This window comes from Mauremys mutica, chromosome 9 (genome assembly GCF_020497125.1).
Source record: "Mauremys mutica isolate MM-2020 ecotype Southern chromosome 9, ASM2049712v1, whole genome shotgun sequence".
In the NCBI taxonomy this organism is placed as follows: domain Eukaryota; kingdom Metazoa; phylum Chordata; order Testudines; family Geoemydidae; genus Mauremys; species Mauremys mutica.
The window spans coordinates 28,813,925-28,836,537 of NC_059080.1; the positions used below are offsets into that span (position 1 = coordinate 28,813,925).

At 40.4% G+C, this 22,613-nt stretch overlaps 2 protein-coding genes across 8 annotated transcripts in view; one reads left to right on the top strand and one right to left on the bottom strand.

The window, feature by feature from the left end:
- Positions 1-260: 260 nt before the first annotated feature.
- Positions 261-22,128, bottom strand: SATL1 (spermidine/spermine N1-acetyl transferase like 1). Of its 7 annotated transcripts, none has more exons than XM_045030755.1 (10): positions 21,896-22,128; positions 19,464-19,615; positions 18,837-18,877; positions 14,728-14,792; positions 14,338-14,464; positions 9,950-10,001; positions 4,516-4,596; positions 3,320-3,421; positions 2,341-2,381; positions 261-800 (listed from the first exon to the last, which is right to left on the bottom strand). In XM_045030755.1, exons 4-10 carry the CDS (start codon positions 14,748-14,750, stop codon positions 630-632), a joined length of 597 nt encoding a protein of 198 aa, XP_044886690.1. In that variant the 5' UTR covers positions 14,751-14,792; positions 18,837-18,877; positions 19,464-19,615; positions 21,896-22,128; the 3' UTR covers positions 261-629. The 7 variants fall into 7 exon arrangements, with proteins under 7 accessions (XP_044886690.1, XP_044886688.1, XP_044886691.1 ...); XM_045030753.1 differs by having other exon boundaries at positions 19,464-20,213; XM_045030756.1 differs by lacking the exon at positions 19,464-19,615.
- LOC123377625 overlaps positions 18,632-22,613 on the top strand; it is a 30,967-nt gene continuing 26,985 nt past the window's right edge. The window contains exon 1 of the mRNA XM_045030752.1: positions 18,632-18,774. Within this exon, the coding sequence (XP_044886687.1) occupies positions 18,699-18,774 (76 nt within the window). The 5' untranslated portion in view covers positions 18,632-18,698. The remainder of the gene's footprint in view (positions 18,775-22,613) is intronic.

The window sequence follows — 22,613 nt, forward strand, 5'->3', positions numbered from 1 at the left end:
TATGAAAACTGACCACAAATGCCACAGTGAATGACCAGTCTCAGACAAAGTGACTAGCTTAGATGATCATGTTCTCCAGCTGCATTGCTCATGAACAGGGGATGCCAACTTGCACCCCCGAGATGAGAGAGAACTAGGTGAAAAATTCTAATCCTGATTGGCTACTACCTGAAAGATGAGGACACAATCATTCATCATACTGATAATGTCACATTGTGGAAAAGGTTAGTAACATAAGACTTGTTTTTGTAGCAGGCAGGATTACTTTAAATATAAATAAGCTTGTGATACAATGCATACAGTACAGTAACACTTTTTAACATATACATCTATTTGTTAATGTGAGGGGGGAGATAAACATGGGGTCTCTTTGAATGGTGTCCAGTTATGTAACAAACGATGAAAGAAACTTTAATAACTCTAATAGTACCTAATAGTAATAAAGGCTGCTGGACATAAAAGAAAGCAGTTACATAAACTTGATTAATCTTGTTAAATGCATAACAAACTGGAACTCCGTGATGTTAGCAGCAAATGTTCTATTGCGCAAAACCGAAAGCAGGACAAACTGATTGCAGAGTAATAATCTAATCTCTCACAAATCTTGGAATGGTGAATGGGAACTTCCTTCATTCTCCAGATGCCATTCTGAGAAGATTCTCTTTGTCAAATCTGAAGAGATGCCAGCCCTCTTCAGTGGAAAGGTCTAAAGCTCCACGTCTCACATAGTACTCTATAGACGGCTTGTTCCAAATGACTACAAGGAAATGCATGCAGCTACAGTTGGTTTTGATTGCTATCTGTTGAAAAGTAAACATTCTGTATTACTTGCAAGGCATTATTTTGGGATGCCTTCTCCAATACTAGTTCGGATACTCATCTACAAACAGAAGCAGCAAAGAATCCTGTGGCACCTTATAGACTAACAGACGTTTTGCAGCATGAGCTTTCGTGGGTGAATACCCACTTCTTCGTGAATACCCACTTCTTTGGTGTTTCTACAAACAGAGCAATCTATGAAAAGGGCCAGTGGTACCATTTCAAAAGGCCACTGCACATACAGCAGATGCCAGAGAAGGTCATGTTCTCTAACAAGCTAGTCCCTTTTTGCACATGGTATAGTGATGAACTCAAGAAAATAGCAACAGTTTGAGCCAAAATTCTCTGCAGAGGTGCCTTTCCCTCTTTTGTCATCATGACATTCACAGGATGAACAAGCGAGTAGCCTGCTAGATTAGATCACTCTTAGTTACACTGCCTTTTTCCCCCTCAGTTTAACTAGTCTCTGGTCCAATTTCTGCACTACACTAGTTTATGGGCCGCCTGAGAATCCCTCTGCCAAGCCAGGGATGGCGACTCTCTAAGGGTATGTCTACATGACTGTTTGGAGCAAGCCTCCCAGACGGCATAGACAAACTTGTATTAGCAGGGCCTGTGCTAGTGTGCTAAAAATAGCTGTGTGGATGTTGCAGCACTGGTGAAGGCTCAGGCTAGTCACTGGTGCTGCAACATCCACACAGCAATTTTTAGCACACTAGTGCAAGCCCCACTAGCACAAGCATGGGAGGCTTGCTCCTAATTACGGTGTAGGGACATATTCCAACATAAGCCTTGGAGCGTATCCACATCTATTATTGCAATAGGAAGGCTGCAGCTGTTCTGCTGATTTCCACAGGGGTGCTTAGTTTACCCATTAAACTCTGCCTAGTCTGCTCGTTAGACATATATCTAAGACCCCTCTCATTCTGCAGACCAGGTCATTGGAACACAATAAATGGAGACGCCTTGAAGGGCTTCTTGTACTCCAGCATAATCACACAAGCTCTGTTGCCTACTGGGATCTTTTTACACACTGAGCAGGGGGTAAGATTTTCCCCCTAATTATTTGAAAGTAAGTATGAAGACCAGAGAAGAATTACTTAGTGTGTTTCTAAAGAGGTACAACAGGGTATATAACCGTATGAAATTGAGCATAGGGAAACTTAAGCAAAATATCAGAAGGATTCTCCTAACTGAACTGTGAGAGTCTATTAAGTTAAGAGAAAATCTCCCTGTATAAGATGTAGATGTCCCACTGCTTTAAGAGTCCATTTACCACTAGACCGAACCAAAAAATCACTAGATAAAATTTTGCTGAGAACAGACTTGCATTGGCAGGAAAAGAAATCTATATGAAAACAAGTCTACATGTTTGTGTTACATTAATTCATCATATATAGTAAGCATACTGTACAGAGAATTTATTAATCAAAATCTTACACTGTCATGGGTCAGAAAATGAGGGAAATGACCATTTAAATTATGCAGTGTTTGTAAATCTTTGTTTTAAATGATACATACCTGGCTTAATCTCTTTAAGATTTCTGAGCCAATGCCCAAGCCTATTAAATAGTGCAAACATTAAAAATATCAGTACACACACAGAGTTTCATAGCAAGATATATTTTTATGAAATTGTAGTTGGACATTTAAAATATTTAATGGAAAATTCAAATTAATGTAACTTTCATATAGAAAATAAAATTACTTTTCTAATAAATGTCATTGGAAGTGAGAAAATATACATTTTGTATAATTTTATATTTAATTTATATAATATAAATATATTGAACTAAGTTGTGTGTGTTTTGACTGGATCATAAGGAAATGTTGATTTACAGTGAAGTAGTACTACTTTTAAACTATTGCATAAAATATATTTTCATTTGAGATTACTTGTACTATAATGAAATTTTGGAATTTGTTTAAATTTGATTTTTTTTATTTGTGAGTAATTGTGATATTTTAGCACTTTCATATTTACTTGAAATAAAGGCTTAGCATGGGAAAACATTTTAAAAGTTTGATTATTTTATATTTTGTATCAATATCACTTCTATTGCAGGTCAGGCTCTTGATCCTTTTATTAAATTAAATTTAAAGGCATTAAAAGTTACTTTTAAACATGATTAAAAATTAAAATATACCTATTTCACTGACATTAGAAAACAATATTAGCTTCACCTTTAAAGTTTCAAAATTCTTCAGCATAATTTCTTGGAAGAGTTCTCAAAATCATGCACAGAATGTATTAATAATAGTGTTCAAGTATATTATGTTTCAGAAGACAAAGTCCTCTAATGGTTGGAAACACATTCATGCTTTGTTCCCTTATAAAACGTGCAGGATATTTATTTACAGAACTGTATTGCCTAGAAGTATGGAAAGAGAAAGCTGGAAGCTAATTCATACTGAAAGAGTAAACGAGTAATTATTTGTTTTTATCAAGAGTGAGGCTTGTTAACAAGTTTGTTTGTTTATTTATCCATTTATTTATTACCTCTATATGGTTCCATGACATAGAAGTCTTCCAGGTAAAGTAACTTGCCAATCCAAGGGTCATATGTAAAGTAATACATAGCATAGCCTACAATGCAACTACCTGAAAGAAAGAACATAAAAAGTGAAATAACTGGTTAGCTTATGTAAAGTATAATATCAATATGATTCTTTATAGCTATCCTTCAACCTTTTAAGGAAACTTTTGATATAAACACAGGTAGCTCTCAGTGAAAATTCCTGTGTACTGAATCATGTTAAAATGCAGCAAACATAGATTTCAGACCAAACAAGCACCACAAAGCCAATATTTGTTTTAATAATATCGAAAGGCGTGCACTCCAAACTGCAGGGTTTTTTAAAAGTCTTGGGTATTTTTCACGCAGAAGACACTTGTAAAATCTTAGCTATTAGGAAGGAAACCTCAGATACTTGCTGATACTAAGGTGTAATCAAGAAGGCAGAATGTATTATCAAAAGCATTTTGCAAAATTATCTGGAGGTACTGGGTGAAGGGGTTCTTCATAAGGAATTGGTTTCAGATTAAATTTATTTGCCTTACTAACAATAGTCTAATCTGTTATCATTTGATCACATCCACAGAATTAGTACCACTAACTGGCACTCCTGTCAATCTCTAAAAACTGACAAAGTGGAATGTGCATTGTGGATGAACATCACATCACCCGTGTGCCTCAGTTATGACTGGCGGGGAACACCTTTTAGATAGAGAAGATAATTCAGTTTCTGTTCATTCATCCATTGATGGCAATGAATTTTTTTATTAAAATATCTAAAAGAAAAATCCATGAAGTTCCCTTGCTGTGGTCAGCTAATGGGTCCATATTGGAGCTTCAGACAACCTCAGCCTTCTCAGTCTTGTTATCCCTTATGTCACTCTTTGTGTAATCGCAAAAAGAACAGGAGTACTTGTGCCACCTTAGAGACTAACAAATTTATTTGAGCATAAGCTTTCGTGGGCTACAGCCCTCTTCTTCGGATGCATCTGAAGAAATGGGCTGTAGCCCATGAAAGCTTATGCTCAAATAAATTTGTTAGTCTCTAAAATGCCACAAGTACTCCTGTTCTTTTTGTGGATACAGACTAACACGGCTGCTACTCTGAAACCTGTCTTTGTGTAATCAGGGATTGTTAGAGGTAATCAATAGATAAATATTTGAAACATGTTTAGCTTACTTCCTGTTTGTCCCTCCTTTGGCACCTCTGCTATTAGACAGTGGTAGAAAGGATGTTCTCCAAAGCCATCTTCAAGCAAATCTAAAATTAAAACCTGTGAGTTAATGGCAGGCTTACTGCATTTACAAATATTCTTATTTACTTTTTTTTTAAAGTAGCTCTCCATTTGAGGGAGTACTTGGAAATAGTTATTGATGGTTGTACAATTACAGTATATCAGCCTTTTCCAGAAGAATGCATGGAGTGTTCAAAAGGGGTAGATTGGAATAAGAGGAAAAAAAGAAATAGGTATGGTATGGTGAGAACAAAAGCTATTTAGGAGCATGAGTCAAGATATTAATGCACTAGATTGTATTTGCAATAATCTTTAATAAAAGAAAAGCATAAAGCTAAAGAAAAAATTAAAGGTTGTGAAATGGAAAATGTTCAAGCATCAATATTTGAGGGGAAAAGTACTAACGTGTCTGCTCTTGAACTATCAAAACATACATATGAGAAACTATCATTTACAGCTGAACTGGCCCTTCCACGAGGCCTGATCCAAAACCTATTGAAGGCAATAGGATTCTTTCTGTTCATTTCAGTGGGCTCTGGATCAGGCCCACAATGAGCAGTTCCAACTCTGCTGCAACAGTGCTTCAAGGAAACATTCAAGGGTCATGGTTTTGTGTAGTTTGTTTAGAGCAATAAAGTGTTAAATATAAAAACTCAATTTTTGCACTTCACTTTTGATCTGGAACCTGGAGCTTTAAAAGTTTGATTATTTCACCTACTGTTTCAGTTAGCAACTAAATTGGAAGAAATTTTCCTAAACCAGTGACGATAATGTTGAGGGGACTGATCCTGCAACCCTTGCTCATATGAGTACTCCTGCTGATTTCAGTAGAACTCCTCACGTGAGTAAAGACTACAAGATCAGGACCCTAGTTTGCTGTCCTCTCCTTTAATCAAGGCCAGAAATAAGTAGGCTGAGGCAGATGATGAAATGCCATTTGTCACACAACATAAAACTTAAATTTCTGTGTTTTAAAAGTTAGCGTTCCATTTTTATTTACAGTTCTCTCAGGATACAAATTCAGTATGGAACCTGGCAGGAAACAAAGCCAATTGCAAAAAGAAAAGTATGTGAAAGGGATAAAATACTTTACACTTATGCAGCCCTTTTAAGAATCTTGCAGCTGAAGATCTCGCAGCTTTTAAATGAGGTAAGTGTTTTTCTCCATTAACAGATGAGGAGACAAACTGTGTGACTCTAAAGCTCTGGACATAAGGAGGAAGGGTAGTGTAGATACCAGTCTAATAGGTGATACTAGCGGTAGAATGTCTGTGCCTAATTGGGTAAAGAATGTAAGAGAAGCCAAACAGCAAAAATTAAGATGTTTGTACACTAATGCAAGGAGCCTAGGTAACAAAATGGTGGAACTAGAGCTATTGGTGCAGGAAGTGAAACCAGATGATATAGGGATAACAGAAACATGGTGGAATAGTAGTCATGACTGGAGTACAGGTATTGAAGGCTATGTGCTGTTTAGGAAAGATAGAAATAAAGGCAAAGGTGTTGGAGTAGCATTGTATATCAGTGATGAGGTAGACTGTAAAGAAATAAGTGATGGAATGGATAAGACCGAGTCTGTCTGGGCAAAAATCACATTGGGGAAGAAAGCTACTAGAGTCTCCCCTGGGATAGTGTTTGGGGTGTACTACAGACCACCGGGATCCGATTTGGATATGGATAGAGACCTCTTTAATGTTTCTAATGAAGTAAATACTAATGGGAATTGTGTGATCATGGGAGATTTTAGCTTCTCAGATATAGACTGGAGGACAAGTGCTAGTAGTAATAATAGGGCTCAGATTTTCCTGGCTGTGATAGCTGATGGATTCCTTCACCAAGTAGTTCCTGAACCAACAAGAGGGGATGCCATTTTAGATTTGGTTTTGGTGAGTAGTGAGGACCTCATAGAAGAAATGGTTGTAAGGGACAACCTTGGTTCGAGCGATCATGAGTTAATTCAGTTCAAACTAAATGGAAGGATAAACAAAAATAGATCTATAATTGGGGGGTTTTATTTCAAAAGGGCTAACTTAAAAAAATTAAGGAAATTAAGGAAGTGGATTGGATTGAAGAATTTGTGGATCTAAAGGCAGAAGAGGTCTGGATTTACTTTAAGTCAAGGTTGCAAAAACTATCAGAAGCCTGCATCCCAAGAAAGGGGAAAAAACTCATAGGCAGGAGTTGTAGACCAAGCTGGATGAGCAAGCATCTCAGAGAGGTGATTAAGAAAAAGCAGAAAGCCTACAAGGAGTGGAAGATGGGAGTGATCAGTAAGGAAAGCTACATTATTGAGGTCAGAACATGTAGGGATAAAGTGAGAAAGGCCAAAAGCCATGTAGAGTTGGACCTTGCAAAGGGAATTAAAACCAATAGTAAAAGGTTCTATAGCCATATAAATAAGAAGAAAACAAAGAAAGAAAAGGTGGGACCGCTAAACACTGAGGATGGAATGGAGGTTAAGGATAATTTAGGCATGGCCCAATATCTAAACAAATACTTCGCCTCAGTCTTTAATGAGGAGCTTAGGGATAATGGTAGGATGACATGGGAATGAGGATATGGAGGTTTATATTACCACATTCGAGGTAGAAGCTAAACTCGAACAGCTTAATGGGACTAAATCGGGGGGCCCAGATAATCTTCATCCAAGACTATTAAAGGAACTGGCGCATGAAATTGCAAGCCCATTAACAAGAATTTTTAATGAATCCGTAAACTCTGTACTGTATGATTGGAGAATTGCTAACATAGTTCCTATTTTTAAGAAAGGGGAAAATAATGTGATCCGAGTAACTACAGGCCTGTTAGTTTCACATCTGTAGTATGCAAGGGCTTGGGAAAAATATTGAAGGAGAAAGTAGTTAAGGACATTGAGGTCAGTGGTAATTGGGACAAAATACAACATGGTTTTACAAAAGGCAGATCATGCCAAACCAACCTGATCTCCTTCTTTGAGAAGATAACAGATTTTTTTAGACAAAGGAAATGCAGTGGATCTAATTTACCTCAATTTCAGTAAGGCATTTGATACAGTTCCACACGGGAAATTATTAGCTAAATTGGAAAAGATGGGGTTCAATATGAAAATTGAAAGGTGGATAAGGAACTGGTTAAAGGGGAGACTACAACAGGTCATACTGAAAGGTGAACTGTCAGGCTGGAAGAAGGTTACTAGAGGAGTTCCTCAGGGATCAGTTTTGGGACCAATCTTATTTAATCTTTTTATTACTGATCTTGGCACAAAAAGTGGGAATGTGCTAATAAAGTTTGCAGATGACATGAAGCTGGGAGGTATTGCCAATACAGATAGGGACAGGGATATCCTACAGGAAGATCTTGTAAACTGGAGTAATAGTAATAGGATGAAATTTAATAATGAAAAGTGCAAGGTCATGCATTTAGGGATTAATAACAAGAATTTTTCTTATAAACTGGGGACACATCACTTGGAAGTAACAGAGGAGGAGAAGGACCTTGGAGTATTGGTTGATCACAGGATGACTATGAGCCGCTAAGGTGATATGGCTGTGAAAAAAAGCTAATGCAGTCTTGGGATGCATCAGGCAAGGTATTTCCAGTAGAGATAAGGAGGTGTTTGTACCGTTATACAAGGCACTGGTGAGACCTCATCTGGAATATTGTGTGCAGTTCTGGTCTCCCATGTTTAAGAAGGATGAATTCAAACTGGAACAGGTACAGAGAAGGGCTACTAGGATGATCTGAGGAATGGAAAACCTGTCTTATGAAAGGAGACTCAAAGAGCTTGGCTTGTTTAGCCTAACCAAAAGAAGACTGAGGGGAGATATGATTGCTTTCTATAAATATATCAGAGGGATAAATACCAGGGAGGGAGAGGAATTATTTAAGCTCAGTACCAATGTGGACACAAGAACAAATGGATATAAACTGGCCATCAGGAAGTTTAGACTTGTAATTAGACGAAGGTTTCTAACCATCAGAGGAGTGAAGTTCTGGAATAGCGTTTCAAGAGGAGCAGTGGAGGCAAAAGACATATCTGACTTCAAGACTAAGCTTGGTAAGTTTATGGAGGGGATGGTATGATGGGATAGCCTAATTTGGGAAATTAATTGATCTTTGACTATTAGCGGTAAATATGCCCAATGGCCTGTGATGGGACACTACATAGGGTGGGATCTGAGTTACTACAGAGAATTCTTTCCTGGGTGTCTGGCTTGTGAGTCTTGCCCACATGCTCAGGGTTTAGCTGATCGCCATATTTGGGGTCAGGAAGGAATTTTCCTCCAGGGCAGATTGGCAGAGGCCCTGGGGGGTTTTCACCTTCCTCTGCAGCATGTGGCACGGGTCACTTGCTGGAGGATTCTCTGCACCTTGAAGTCTTTAAACCACAAGTTGAGGACTTCAATAGCTCAGACATAGGTCAGGGGTTTGTTACAGGAGTAGGTGGGTGAGATTCTGTGGCCTGCATTGTGCAGGAGGTCGGACTAGAAGATCATAATGATCCCTTCTGACCTTAAAGTCTATGAGTCTATGTCTACACTAGAGAGCTTACAGTAGCACAGCAGTACCAATGCAGCTGCACTGCTGTAAGATTTTTCGTGTAGCTGCTCTATGCCGACAGGAGAGAGCTCTCCCGTTGACCTAATTAAACCACCCCCAATGAGTGGTGGTAGCTATGTCAGCGGGAGAAGTTCTCCTGGTGACGTAGCACTGTGCACACTCGGGGCCTATGTCAGTGTAACTTATGTCGCTCAAGTGGGGTGGAATATTCACACCCCCGTGTGACATAAATTTTGCCAACATAAGCGCTAGCGTAGACATAGCCTAAGTGTAACTGCAAGTAGCAGTAAGCCAATGGCAGAGTTGGGAATAGAACTCAGTTCTTTCTATCTGTCCTAACTATTATAACGCATTGCCTCCAACAGCAATATTCATCATAATCTTTCAAAAATATACAGTACATAGTTCTTTTATATACAGTTGAACCTCAGAGTTACGAACACCTCAAGAATGGAGGTTATTCATAACTCTGAACAAAATGTTGTTGTTCTTTCAAAAGTTCACAACTGAACATTGACTTACTACAGCTTTGAAACTACTATGCAGAAGAAAAAAATGCATCTGAATCTTAATTTAAATGAAACAAGCACAGAAAGTTTCCTTACCTTGACCAATCTTTTTTTAAACTTTCTCTTTATTTTTTAGTAGTTTACATTTAACACTGTACTGTTGGGGGGGGGGTTGTTTGTTTTCCTCTGCTGATGATGATTCTGTACTTCTAGTTCCAAATGAGGTATGTGATTGACCGGTCAGTTTGTAACTCTAGTGCTCGTAACTCTGATGTTCTACTGTATAATGTATAGGTTTCCATAGGTGTTTTTATTTAGAATATAATCTTACCTTTTTCTGTTAATTTTACTGCATTTGGCATATTTTCATATGCAGCTAGTTCCTGTTGGATGAACAAATTGGAGTTTGAGGTTTCATCAATAGTTGCAGTCTTTACAGAATACTATGCAAAATATTAAGGTTTATGCTAAACTTTGATTTCGATGCAAAATGCTACCTTAGGCCCCAATCCTGCAGTGAACTCTGCAAGTGAGGTAGGCAGAAACTGTTGCTCTATATCTGCTACGTTCTAGTTCACTATGGAAACTGGGGGGAAAACTGCAGTATATGTGTTATTCTATAAACTGAGCACAATCTGACCATAATAATACTTTTATACTTGCATAGCACTTTTTATCATTTAAAGGCTGTCAGCTTGAAGTCTAGTCAACTTTTAAAAAGAGAAGTAGTTTCATAGACTACCCTATCCCAAATCCCCCTTCCAATTTTTGTGATTTTACAATTCCATTTTTATTTTTTTGCTAAACAAAATCTCCCTTGTTTGAAAGACATAAAAAAACAGGAGAACTACATATAAGAAATAGTGATACTGACTATACACTACCTAGTACTATACACTGCTAGTCAGTTTTATAGTAACTTTAGGTGTCACTTGTACGGCATGTAGGTGTTTAAAATTTCAGGTGTGACTTTTTTTAATTAATGATGCTTCACAACACTTGTGAGACAGGTAAATGGAAGCAGACGGTAGTTGTTACACCCAAGACTTCCACAGAATTGAAGTAAGTTGGGTAGTAAAGCTAGAAACAGAATATGGGAGCTCCAAGTTCCATTAATCTGCTCCAACCGTTAGTGATACTTTTTGTTTGTTATTAGAAAGAACATTCCTAAGTATTTTGTGAAGGATGTAGCATGCTGTCTTGTCACATCAACAGAACTCTATAAATGATGATGGAAAAACTGCTGCTGTTAAGGCTGGCTGAGTATTTTCCAGAAAGCTGCTGCCATATTAGTGAAAAGTAACTCCAAAAGATGGCAGTATTTTAGCTACCCCTGCAAAAGCCCTGAATTTCAGAACTGATTAGAAAACTCTCCTCTTGGACCATTGAGGAATGAACACTTCGTAAAGTTGGTGAAGATTTTATCTATGGGAAGGATTGCTGTATCACTTGCACTGACTTCATAAGTCAGAATACTGTTCCAACAGGTGTAGGAGCATATTATCTTAGCCTACAAGTATCTGGACTTATTTCTTGCATAGAGGAATGTTATATCATTCCTTTGCATGTTAACCTTACTAGCCCTTTGTTTTGTGGGTCCATGATGTAATATCCTCCCTGGCTTGCAGGTGAGATGCAGTCAAAAACTAGAAAGGGAAAACGGAATAAATACAAAAAGTTAAAATGGCAACTGGAGGACCCCAGTTTGGGAACAACATCAGGTTTTGGGTTTTTTTTCCTAGATGTAAGTCTTAGAAACATCACCTCTAGAGAAGAGGATATCTTTAAAGGCCTGATAGGGAGAGATAAATATGAATAGTAATGGCCAGATTGTGCCTGTAAGCCACTGGCCACATTGTGGGGATTGTACTTGGCTTATTGTGCAGTGTTTGTCACTGTGAGAATTCTACCTAACTCCTGCTGTGGCTCAGAGGTGGCGCACAGTGAAGTTGAAGTTACTCCAGTCTTTGAAATGGGATAGTATAAGCTTTTGCACCCACAATGGGTCAACTCAACTGGCAGGAAGGGACAGGGACATGGTTGTGTCCACACCTCAGCGCTCTTCCCACAGTGGCCATTTCTATCCACAATAACTGTGACTAGCCCTTCCAGAGGGGCACAAAGAGGAGATATTGCAGGCTCTCACTTCTTAATGCACCAGTCAGGACCTGCCACAATCTTAAAGTGAAACTCACCACTCCATGCCCAAAGCCAGAGTATTAGTACTACTAATTATTTATCAGCCAAAATGTGTTAGGGAACTTTACAGATGAGAAAGAAGACAAGGTCTTTCCCAAATAGTTTGCAATCTAGTGAGAAAATATGCAACTGAAGGATGGAAAATGGTATGAAACAAGAAGAAAAATGGTTGTGTTTGAAGCTAGCCATGATTCATGTTAGTGCCCCTTTTGCAATTCCTCTTTTCCTGTTTTTTAATGTTTCTGTCAGAAGAACACCATCGCTTTCCCTTTCGACATGTTGAAAGGACTTTTAAAGAGGTCTGTGAAGAGGGTGCAGGCATTTCTGACCAGATATGGGAGGTAATTGCAGGTGTCATGGAGTAAGGCACAGAGAAGGAAATGAAGGGCAGTTTGTTGTGCAGCATAGGTAGAATAACCATGTTCAGGAGTGATCAAAAAGAAAGGGGAACAGAGAGTAGGCAGGGGAACATATTTTTTGTGGGCATTGGGTATTTTATTTGAGAAATATTTTTATGACATTGATAAACCTGAATAGATTTTTATAACTATATCTATATATATATAAAGCACAGATCTTAGGAAGGGCAATTTAAAAAAAAATCAAACTCAATTAAATTGAGTACATTGTGCAGTCTTGAAGAGAAGATCAATGCAGAAGGTGAGTGCACAAGCTTTTTAGGAGGCGCTAGGTGTGAGATCAAGGACATGGAATCTATCATCACCTCCAGCATATAGGCAAGACTCAGAGTTGCAGTGCAATCTGTTGGCACTTGGTAATTGGTCCTATCTACTGGTCCACATAAGTGTGGATCCACGAGGCACGCCCAAAGCCCAGGCTGCTTCTCTATTCTGGTATGTTTAGAGTTGTCATGGAGCCCATCTGCATGGTATACAGGGGATAGAGAGGGACTCCTCTGAGTCACTTTGCCTTCACACACATGGTTAACATGGGACATTGACAGCACAGAGGGGCTGGTATATGCCATCCTTGAGGAAGTGAATTCCATCCTAAGGGCTTTATCCAGTCTGCATTTTAAAATGCCAAGTGATGAGGTTTCTATTACTTTCCTTGGGAGACTAACAACTAATGAATCTCACATATGTAACCTTTGATTTATGTGTTCCCAATTAGTAAGTTTAAAAATAAGGAATAAAATCAAACTGAATTCTTTAAGGTTCAAGCCTCCAGGGTGATTACAGAAAATGTAATTTAGCGGTGGACTGTGAATGACACAATGAGTGATAAAATTAAAAACTTTAATATGAAATAGTTAAGCAAACAAGCATTAAATTATGAGTATAAATGCATTGCAGGGTTACATTCTAAAATTAAATTACATATTTATGGTGATTAGTTTCTACACAAGGCATAATCCTTTCTGTAACCTTGATGGAGGATTGGCACCTCTAATATAAAATTAGTGTGCTGTCAACATAATAATGGGGCTTAATCAATTAATTAACATTAAATCCACCTTTTACCCTATCTGTATTTCCGCTACTATAATTAAATATTCTCTGCTTTCTCATTTGCTAGGTAACATGAAGCATCTTTTTAATTAATATATGTGTAAATGCCATACCCATAACTAACTATATAGATTGTGTTTTTCAAAACATTAACATTTTATCTAAAATACTTGTAAAAACCAGTTGGAACCAAAATACATTTACAACATGACCTAGGTTTATGCCATAACTTATCTCCAGCTTGCTTTTCTAAATTGTCTCACTTTACTTCACTCGTATTTTACCAGGCCTTGCCCAACTATCATCAAGTGTATTTTTAGGCAATAGATTTTTGGGCCAACTTACATTTCAACAAATTTCTATATAAACTTAAGCAAACATCATCTATAGTCTACATGTCAGGGAAAACTGAATTTCTTCCCATTCTTTATTAATAATTGATTAGAATATTTGTACAGTGCCAAGAGTGTGCTAGGTGTTTAGAGACAAGGCCCCTATCTCAGAGTTTAGCATACTAATCACTGTAAGGGGACGGATGTAATGAAAAGCAGTGTGAGTGAGTGGAGAAGTTTAGCACAGGGCTGTATGTCTTGGTAGCTCCATAATTATAGTTTGATTTTTTTCCCGTCTTGTTACCAGGTCACTTATCTTGTAGGGAGGTTTTTGGTCTTTGAAATGAAAGGAGCTGAAGGCAAAGAGGATTAAAGCATGGCAGACCGGGACCAGGAGGGAGCAGCATGGAGAAAGGATGGGAAATAGGACTGAGAGAAAGACACGAAGGGGGCAGATGGTCATGTGCTTTGGATGGAGTTAAAAGGGAAAATGGATTGGGGGAACAAAAAGACAGGGTATCAGAGAGGTTAGGAAAGAGTTACGTCTATACCTCATACTTCTACTTCTGTCTGTCTGAGACATCTATCCAATTTGTCTTATGTACCATTATCCACCAGCACATTAACAGTAGTAGCTAATAAAGATGCTCTGGGGTTTATGCCTAGCACAGGAAATAGTAGTGAGCTTTAAAAAGGAAACTTGGAAAGACACTGACTGAGGGAAAGATGCCTGCACACCTCACTGTCCCTCTTACTTTGATGAGGCGCAGGATTTCAGGACAGTCCTGGGGCTCTGCCGGGCGGATTCGGAAACAGCTCATGGCGCCAGCACCAAGGCCAGACCTGTGGAAAGCAGGAGGCAGAGGACTGATTACTTCCCAGGAGGGAGATGGAGCACTGCTGGGCTGCCGTTTGGGAGATATTCCTCATTCACCATTTCAAAAAGCACTTTCTTTCCTTCACTAACGTGGTAATTTGGCCTCCACTCCTTGCCTCTGCCTTAGTTACATCCTACCCCTACTTATCCTTGTGACCTACTACTTTCTTTTAAACCAGCAGCTCCTGAGCAGATGGGTAGTCACAATGGAAATCATCACAATACTCACATTTCCCCCTGCCTCAGGTTCATGGCATAGCAGGCTGTTGGGATCACTGAAATCAATCATTGAGACTGGAAAAAGAAAGACAGAGGGGAGCTAAACTCAGTTGATTTTTGGGGAGCAATTGCTTTCCATTGTACCAGCTCTATGTTCTCTGCCCAGAAGGGGATATTGGAGGGCTGTCCCCAGTGTTCTCTCCTATAAATTTCTTTGGGTAGGGGATGGACTCTGTCACAAAGATAAGTGAATTGGGAGACATGTCAGTATGTTAGAAGCATTAGGCATGACGGGGAGAGCAGTGGAAGTCTTGGGTGTGCAAGATGATTCAGGGCTCGGAGAGGAAGATATGTATGGAAAGGGAGAGTATGGCTGGTCAGGAGGTGGGAGGAAATAGACAATAAGGGCAGTCCAACATCTGTCTTTCCTCACTGCAGACTAATCAGGCTTTTCTCAGTCTTAAAGTTCTCTGCTTGTTTTCCTCTTTTCTATTTCATACCAACTATACATCTTCCCATGTGTCTCTGTGCACTTTTTAGCTTCTGCTTCCTCTATTTGCTGCAGTGTGCACATTTCTGCAACTTTTTTTTAATTAAGGGAATTTGCCCTTCAAGAGATTTTTCAGCCTACCAAAAGGTCTCTACCGAGTCTTGATAATTCTCTGCACCCCACTTTCCTGGTTAGAGCAGCTTGTATCATCTGGCCAAAGTAAATGTATTTCTGAATAGTTGCTGATTTTTTTTTCCCCATCAACTATATATTTTTCCTTCTTCTAGAGCAGAGATGGCCAACCTGAGCCTGAGAAGGAGCCAGAATTTACCAATGTACGTTGCCAAAGAGCCACAGTAATATGTCAGCAGCCTCCCCATCAGCTTCCCCCCTCCTACTCACAGTGCCTCCTGCCTGCCAGCAGCCCCACCTATCAGCACCTCCTTCTCCCTCCCTATGCCTCCCGCCTGCCACAATCAGCTGTTTCACAGCGTGCAGGAGGCTCTTGCGGGGAAGGGGGAGGAGCAAGGAGCACAGCAGGCTCTGGGGAAGGGGCAGGAGCCTTTGGGGAAGGGGTGGAGTCAGGTCAGGATCTGGGGCAGAGCCAGGAGTTGAGCAGTGAGCTCTACTGGCACATTGGAAAGTTAGCGCCTGTAGCTCCAGCTGCATGTTAACTTCTGAAGAGCCGCATGCAGCTCCGGAGCCACAGGTTGGCCACCCCTGTTCTAGAGAGACTTAATTCCGCAAATTTAGAAAACAAACTCAGTCTAAAGGACACCCAATCAATTCTCATTTGTGTTGTGATCCCATCAGACCTCACATGTTAAACCACATTGAGCTGGCTCAGTTCTTGGATAAGGGGCCTAACAGGAATGCCAGGAAACTACAGGAAGTAGTGTTGGTATAGTCCGCACTATAGCTGACACATTTTCTCTTATTTGCTATTGAACCACTGTGCTGGGATGGAGGTTAGCAGGCATTGTGCAGCAAGAGGTTCTGTCTTGCAGATAGAATTTATGAAATCAAGTTCCTGACCACGTGTGACCATTAAAGATTTCATGGCATTTTTTTTGACATGTAGGAATGTTAATACCAGAGTCTAGACCAAATTTCACTTACGGATGTTACATTGGGTCTGATCAGACTTCTTTGGTTATGTCTACTGTGCAGTAAAATACATGCAGTTGACCTGTGTCAGCTGACTTGGACTCACATGTCTCAGACTGCGGTGCTATCAAATATCAGTGGGGACGTTTGGGCTCAGGCTGGAGCCCAGGCTTTGGGCTGGACTGAGGGGTTGAGACCCCAGGTTCCAGCCTGAGCCCAAACGTCCCCACTGCAATTTAATAGCCACAGAGTCTGTGTCCTGTGAGCCCAAGTCAGCTGACACAGGCCAACCACAGGTGTTTAATTGCAGTATAGACATACCCTACAAGGACCCTTGCATTGATACCTTTATCTTTCTTGGTACAATTCCCCTTGGCCCAAACCTTGCATTAACTTTTCCAAAAGAGCAACCCCAGGAAAACCATGATAGTGTCCTTGCAGTTTTCCTGCAGGTTTATCTGGGTCCATTCTGCCTCCCTGCATTCCCTCTGCACTTCAGGCTCATTAGTGGTCTACTACCACTCACTTTTATATAGTGTCTTTGTGTACTGCTAAAATCATGGCTGCATTTCAGTGCTGGATAAATGATCCCTCTCTATAGTTTGCATGTCAGTTTAAGTGCTATGTGAACCTGTGGGATGAAAAGCATATTATAAGTGTAAGATCTTTGTTTACTCCACCTGAAATCGATAGGGCTACAGGGATGTGACAGTGACCTGAATAAAGCTTAAAGTTCAGTCTGAAATAAATCTAAGTTTATTTCCTCATATACAGAAAGAACAAAGTTCAGGGGAAATTTCTGTAGTGTAAGAATTATCAGTCTTCCTGGAAACTTTAGGGTACAGAACATGGAATTGTAAATACCTTCCTTCAGAAATAGAATTGAAGATGTATAATCTTGGACAATAATATGTGCATTAAAAGTAAAGATGTAGGTGTTTCATTTTAAACTTTGGGAGAAGTGATGGTAAAATCAAAGTGCAAATATTGTCAGCCATAGAAATCATAGCAAAAAATTGAACATGTCATGAACATGTTTTGTAATCAGACTATGGGACATGTTTTGTAATCAGGTATGGCCAGGGGAAAGAGGTATGGATAGAGTGGTACTATACTCCAGTAATGCTTGGCATCCAGAAAGGTCTTTTAAGGACCATCACAGTAAGGTACATTTGAGAGCAACCTTGAGCTGCTCTAAGTTGTGCTGGGGGCCAAAATGAGCCCAGCCAACCCAAGATTGAAAGGAGTGTGTTTTAAAAGGTAAAGTAAAGCCACCTTTATTTCCACTGGGTACTGCATCAAGCAGAGCTCAATTGCACCTAAAGAGCTAGCTCACTTCCTTTAAATAAAATTACATGAAAATTTCTCAGCATTTCTAAACTCCAAATGGGAAAATGTTTGGAAGCCATTATTGGCCTGACAGCATGTTAATAAATGTTAGTGCATTTATTCCTGAGTAAATGGCTTTTTGATCAATGTCCTTCAGAACCACCTTAGCTCTATAGCTAACTGATATCAAGATGTCTTGATAGATGCAGGCCACAATATTCTTTCAGTGTTCTACCTCTTCCAGTCCAATGAAATGAAATATTACAGACTTTTTGGGTGCCGTTGTGTCAGTGAAGTAAGATACATGAATCTTTGCCATACAAATATTAATCATAAAATGAAATATTAGATACTAAAATGTGTCACTGAATGTTTTAGGTTTGACATTTTGGTTTTTTCTTTTTCTCTTCTCTTATTTGATAACTGTTACACAGAAATTGTGCCAAATAGGAAAAAGGTAGGTTTTTTTTTACAGTCATTATACATCTTTTTGTTAATTCTAAAAATGTTTACTAATAAAATGCTTTATATTCATTGTGTTAATAAGGCTTCCATTTCATAGATTTCATAGAGTTTAAGGCCAGAAGAGACCATTAGATTATCTACTCTAACCTCCTGCATATCATAGACCATTAAATTTCGCCCACAGTATTTCAGTCCTCAGAAAACCAAATTGTTGTGAAAAGCTACATTAAAGAAAGAAGAAAGCTAAACAAATAAATGTTCTTATTGAATCTCTTTCACTCTTTATGCCACTAATGTGATTTTATTTACTTGATTACAAGAGTTCAGAAAGAAAGGGATTAATAATAAAGATTTTTATAGACATATTTAGTAACTATAGAGGATTTATATGCTAATAAAAATTCCAGTAAGTTTATTAGAGAGAGGTTAATTAGTAATTATATGCAGGGAAGGATGCTATAAACCAAGTTCAAAATCCATGATCTTTGATCTGCTATGATAAAAGTAAAAGTAATAGCTGTTACTTTTAACAGCTGTTCAACAAATAGAGGAGAAGAATTTGAGTCGTCTCTTACTGTAACAGCTTCACAATGTCCAATTTCAGCGACTTCTTACCTCTCATTGTCTTACTGTCGAGTGTTTTGCTGACTGAACAGGCTTCAGAACGTAAGAAATATTTGGGTTTCTTTGCAATATAGAAAAATGTTTTCAAGAAAAGTCCTGCTTACCTATTCACGCTTTGTCTAGTGGACAACATTCTTCTCTTGTGCTAGGTGGAAATTATGTTGAAATAGGAAAAAAGCATAGATGTAAGGATGTTTTTATGATAACTAACAATGTGTATATGTTATTATTAGACATTCTAGGCTTTTTGAATTCTGCAAGGTTATGATAATCTAGAGAAAAGTTGGCATGTGAGATATAAGAATACCTGGCACTTTTGTTGTTAAAACTTTTTTGTCAGTCAGGGGTGTGAAAAAGCACACCTGTGACTGACAAAAGTTTCACCAACAAACATGCCGATGTGGACAGTGCTATGTTGGAGGGAGACACTCTCCTGCCGACATAGCTACTGCCGCTCATTAGTGGCGGGTTCGTTATGCTGGCGAGAGAGCTCTCCTGCCGGCATAGAGTGGCTACACAGGAGACTTTACGTGGTCTCAGTCCTACAAGGTGCTCAATACTATGGTCCCTAATCCAGCAAAGTGCTTAAGCATATATTTGTTTTTAAAGGAAATCCATCCCACCTCTATCTACATGTTAATGGAACTGCAAATCAGTTTGTTTATTTATTTAACTCCCTTAATGTTTTCTCATGACATCGCTAAAAAAACAAAATCCAAATGTAGCTTTACCGTTCTTTTTTTGTTCTCTAGGAGTTGCTTCCATTTGTGCTCTGTCAGCTAATATAAGTTTGCTGTAGAAACAGTATTAGTCGTCTTCTTCGTTCAAATGCTCCCAATTACTTCCTGCCCTTCTCAGACATCTTTGATGAGAAATTTCTGGTCTGTTGGAAGAATTGTACTTTGATGGGGGGCCCTCCCTTCCCTTTGCCTCCCCACATCTTATGTCCCTCACTCTTAATTTCCTACTTACTCTCCCTAAAGCAATGGAATAGATGTTCTTATTGCCTCTCTGGAGTCTGAAATCTAAGGGTATGTCTTCACTGCAGTTCATCTGGGTCTGAGCAGCAAGGTATGGGAAGCCTGGTGTGGCGTGTCCATGATGCTAAGCGACACTTTATCTGTGTCCGCATTGGCACTGCACTAACCCAGGCTAGATGCTAGTATTTCTGGGGGCATTTCCCATGGTTCTTAGTGCTATACTAAGCTGATCTGCTTTATGAATTTTTTCCCAGTGTATTGTGAGAGGACTTGTATCCTCCCTGGTCTCCTGTGCATAAGAATTCATAGCCCACCAATGCAGTAAACTAAAGTACTTCCACCTCTGTATGATTCTCATTTCTGTCAGCAGCCACAATTCCAGCAGATGCCAAGGCATGGCTCCAGCTCAGGATCATGACCTGTTCTAGCTGTTGGCATTAATGCAACACCTGTTTTTACAACTTCAGGCAAAGAGAAGGCATTTCAGCAGTGATCTGTTGCCTGAGAAGGAAGCAGACGTCTTGGTTAGGAGATCATGCAGGCTGCATGCAGACATGGTGAAGCAGTGACATCTAATGTGAGCTTAATAGCTATGGAATCCCATGCTGACCAGTGGTTCTGGAGCAGAACCACAGGCACAGAGTGGTGGGATTACCTTGTCATGCATATGGAGATGACCAGCAGTGGCTCCAGAACTTCTGCATGGGGAAGGACACCTTTATGGAGCTACATGAGGAGCTTGCCCTGACCCTTCAGCACCAGGAGACACATGAGGGCACCCATTCCAATCCAGAAGTGGGTTGCCATTGGCATCTGGAAGCAGGATGCCCCAGACTGCTACAAGTTGGTGGCTAAACAGTTTCATATCATACCAACTGCTGGTGGTGTAGTGATGGCGGTTTGTGAGGCAACCATTGCTGTGGTCTACCCATAGCTGGTGAAGATTGCTAATATCCCTGTGTCATGGGGTTTATGTACCCCACACTGGACCAGTGACCAAAAGGTTAATACAGGCACTGCTGGCCTCTAGTGATTGGAAGCCTCATAGTAGCTGGGAGGATAAAAGGGCTGGGAAGCAGAGGGGCATGGTGGCTACCAGAGGAGTGAGCAGACTGGAGAAAGGAGCTCCTGCCAGCAAGCTACTCAAGAGCTGCCCAAAGACAACATCCCAGGAGGACACAGGCAGGAGAGCTTGCAGAGATCCAGGAGAGGAGAGGAAAAGAAGCTCAGGGCATTGTCAGAGTCAAAGAATCCTGATTCTGCTTACCTAGCTCGAGAGCTCTGAATTGGAACCAGGAGTCCAAGTAGGGTGGTATGCTCCAGTAGGCAGTACCAGCAAGAGATTTTTAGCAGGTACAGAGCTGCACTCTGCTCCTTAACGGATCAGAACATGGCTAGGGAGGGCATTCATTCTTTATATGGGTTTAACAGCACAATACATATGCTAACAAACTTAAACAAAGGCTTTGTTAGCATATGTATTGTGCTGTTAAGTTGGTCAGGAGTCCTCAAGAGGGGAAGAGGGGGATGGAAGGTGTTTAAACAGTGATTTTGATTCCTGCTCCAGCCTCTGGACTATGAACATATACTGATGGGAGCATTCTAACCAAGGGACTGAGAACTTTAAGGTAATCTGGAGCCTTCATATTTCCTTGATCCTTTGCAGATGGACTTATGAGTTGTATATGGTACAAAGACTGTTCTAGCCTCATTGATTGCTGATTTCTCCCTTGTAATGGACAAAAATCAGATGTCAGCTGACTTTCCTCACATGAGTCAGCAGCCTTTGATATCTGTGGTATAAGCAACATAGCCCTTGCTTGCGTGGATTTGTTCGTTCCTCTTCAAATGTCAAAGCCTGTTCCCATTGAAGTCAATAGCAAAACTTATTTTGATTTCAATGGGAACAGAATTTGGCCCCAAGAGATCAGAGAATGTGATTTGATCAATTGCTTATCTGTCCAGAGACAGTTCTCATGCACGTTCTACCAGGCTGATTTTGATTGCCCCTCCTATATGGCATGCTGAGGAAAATAATAAAACAATTTGGGCTGTAGTTCTATCAAAATGCACATGGCACGCATAGTTCTATGCCTCTGTTCCATCAAACCCAGATCGCATAGTGGAGAGCAATGCTTAGGCCTTGTCTACACTGCCACTTTACAGCGCTAAAACTTTCTCACTCAGGGGTGTGAAAAAACCACAGCCGCTCTCGACGGGATAGATGTCGTCATTCCTGTTCTGCTTCCTGCTTTCCAATGCGTTCCTCCTGCGGTGGTCAGGCAGGCTCCTTTATGCTTTCCCACCATTTCCCCTCATCAACAAGGTTCTGCAAAAGATAAAAGTAGACAAGGCGAGAATCATCCTCATAACCCCAGCATGGGCCCGCCAGCACTGGTAGGGGACCCTCCTTCGCCTCTTGGCGGTGCCCCCGAGGACGCTGACGCTGCGCCCGGACCTCTTCTCCCAGGATGGGGGCCGCCTCCACCATCCCAATCTAGCCGCACTCCACCTGGCAGTGTGGTTGCTCTGTGGCTAGACAAGGAGGAGGGCAGGTGTTCCGAGCAGGTAAGGCGGGTCCTCCTGGAAAGCAGGAAGCCATCCACGCACCGGACGAACCTGGCGAAGTGGTCCAGGTTCTCCAAGTGGGCGAATGAGCAGGGAGTTTCTCCCTTCTCTGAACCTCTCCAGCTCATTCTGGATTACCTCCTGTCCCTTAGGGCCCAAGGACTGGCACCCACCTCGGTCAGGGTACACCTAGCAGCCATATCGGCCTTCCACCCGCCGGTGCAAGGGCACTCGGTCTTCTCCCACTCTATGACCTCCTGTTTCCTGAAGGGCCTCGACCATTCATTTCCGTACGCTAGACCCCCCCCGTGCCACAATGGGACCTAAACCTGG